General features: G+C 48.2%; 1 protein-coding gene across 1 annotated transcript in view; it reads left to right on the top strand.

Annotated features, from left to right (window-relative positions):
• GUITHDRAFT_115113 (hypothetical protein) overlaps positions 1 to 2,161 on the top strand; it is a gene marked incomplete at both ends in the record, with an annotated part of 7,519 nt that extends 5,358 nt beyond the window's left edge. The window contains 4 exons of the mRNA XM_005825706.1: positions 295 to 359; positions 531 to 1,776; positions 1,911 to 2,071; positions 2,127 to 2,161. Of these exons, the coding sequence (XP_005825763.1) occupies positions 295 to 359; positions 531 to 1,776; positions 1,911 to 2,071; positions 2,127 to 2,161 (1,507 nt within the window). The remainder of the gene's footprint in view (positions 1 to 294; positions 360 to 530; positions 1,777 to 1,910; positions 2,072 to 2,126) is intronic.
• Between the last annotated feature and the right edge of the window lie 400 nt (positions 2,162 to 2,561).

The raw sequence follows: 2,561 nt of genomic DNA, 5'->3' as shown, positions 1-2,561 counted from the left end.
TTCAGCATCATGGCCGGTTTTTTCCCTTCTCTTCCTGTAACCTTCATGCAGTTTTCACTACAACTGTCATTGTCCGTGCAGACATTTACCGTAACTGTAGTCTCCCCAACTCTCCCTGAAGCGAAGTAATCGAAATCCCATCGTCTCAGCGCAGGCCACCCGGACGCCAAACTGAGATGAAGTGGAAGAGTGAGCAACGTGCGTTTCTTGCTTGATATCAGCTTCATCCCCTACCCCCTGTAGACAACAGGCTCGTATTCCTCCAAAGGCTTGCTCTCCATGTCCTGTCCATAGGGCTCAGAGGCTCTGGAGCGTGCAGGAGGGAGAGGTACACCTCATCCTCGGTAGCGTCGCGTTCGGTCACAGGGATAGAGTGCGCTGATATCTCATCCTGTGTAACAACTGCACGCTGCGTTGTGAGCGGGGAGAGCAGGACAGATAGGATCGAATGCGACCGGACGTGATGCGCTTGTCATCCATGCTCGCCCCTGAGGGGGAGAGGAAAAAGCTCTGACCCATCTTCTCACAAGGATTCTCACGGATTTCTTTCACAACCGACGCTTCTTTCTTCGGCACCTACTACCTCTGCCTCGAGAACAACAGAGGCTGCGTCAAGTTCACTGCTCTCCCCGCCATCCCCGTCCCGTCCTGCTCCTCTTCTCTCGCTGGCCTTGACCTCTTCTCCGTTCTCTTCCTCTTCGACAAGTCTTCAGGATCGTTGTGCAGCCTTCAGTCCCAGCAGCAGCTCGTAACAGTGCTGAGAGAACCGTTCAACCAGGACAAGGACAACAACATTTCCGTAGGAAGCAGCTTCCCCTTCCCTCCTCTTGTTCAAGTCAACGATCTTCTCGGACAGCCCATGGCGGCGCTGACCTTGCAAGCTCGGGTAGAGAAGTTGGAGGCTGCGGGATGGACGCAGTCAAGACAAGCTCTCTTGCGGGAGGATTGGAGTACCATGTCAAACTTGACCGGCAGGCTTGTGTTCTCAGCATACATGGGAATTGACTGGGTTGCTTACGAAACAGACAGCGCAAGTTTGTTCAGGTTGTCATACTGTATCGTTGCCGATGGAGATCCGTTGTTGTGCGTACCAGGAAGATCGACGTTCTCTGTGATCCCAGGGCAGGTTCGTTTCTTGGACAATCCTGAACCTCTTGTTGCTGTTGGCAGTTTGTTGCAAGGTGATGTCATGTTGAAAGTGCAATTGCAAATCGTGCAAACAAGCTCGACAAGGGGAGTTGAGAAATGGAAAGCTCCATTCTTACAGTTTGCACTCATGGCAGATGGAGATAACTCAACAGAAACATGTTTCCTTGAAGGAGATCAGAATGCACAATCTCAAATTGACACGCCAAGTGCTCTTTCGCTTTCTTCGACCTTCCATCTGAAAGGAATGAAGCTAATTTCGTGTTTTGCTGGGACTTACCGAGTGCAAGCAAGAGCATTTTCCGACGTGTATTCTTCACGGCAAAACACATTTCCATCTCTTTCGGCAGATCGTTCAGAAAACATCAAAGGGCATGGGAGCTTTACCGTCGACAACTCATCTCTTCCTCAAAACATCTCAGCTCCATTGTCTGCAAGCTCACAAGCATTGTTTGCAATCAAAGTGATACAACAACCATCTACTAGAGTTGCAACTTTCCGACCGTTTGTGGTGTCGGCGAAACTTTACGGAGTTGGTGGTGCGATTGTCAACAATTTCATCATGACTTGTTCTATTGATGAGAATCCAATATTCCCCGACGCAACTTATGCTGCCTTAGACCCTGGAGGGTAATTACCGTTGTTGTGTTTTCGACGCAAATTCCTGTGTGTGGCCTTAGCTTTTGTTTGCGTGTTGTGATATGATTGGTTGCTGCTGCTGCTGCTGCTGCTGCTTATTTTTCTCCAGCTGTTGGTAATGACAGAGATATTGGTGGAAATGTTGTTGTTGTTGTTGTTGTTGTTGTTGATGATGATGATGATGATGATGATGATGATGATGATGATGATGATGATGATGATGATGATGATGATGGAGATGATGATGATGATCGCATTCGTGATGATGATGTCCGTGAAGACGATGGTGCTTCTGTCACTGTATTTACATCTACCACCTGATATCTGACGCGTCAATCTAGTCGCCCAGGTCAGTTCGAACCTATCAGAACTCTGACAGCTCGTACGGACGACGAGGGCATTGCTACATTCACATTCATCCTAGTTCGTGCTGACCCTTCTCGCCCTCTCCGTCTGCGGTAAGGAGGAGGATGTGGGCAGGGGCGATGAAGATGTAACGAGGACGATGATGGTAGATTGGAGAGTCAACAGGTCAGCGCTTTCACGAGGTCGTTCTATGTCGACCATCATTTCAAGAACTTGACCTTGGTGAGGAATTATCATGATGATGATGATGATGATGGAGATGATGATGGAGATGATGATGGAGATGATGATGATGATGATGATGATGATGATGATGATAATGGCCATTATCATAATCATCTCCACAATCATCATCATCATCACCATCATCATCATAATCATCATCTCCTCTACTCTCTTCTCATCAATCA

Source organism: Guillardia theta (genome assembly GCF_000315625.1).
Source record: "Guillardia theta CCMP2712 unplaced genomic scaffold GUITHscaffold_81, whole genome shotgun sequence".
In the NCBI taxonomy this organism is placed as follows: domain Eukaryota; class Cryptophyceae; order Pyrenomonadales; family Geminigeraceae; genus Guillardia; species Guillardia theta.
This window is presented reverse-complemented; position numbering and strand designations above follow the sequence as displayed.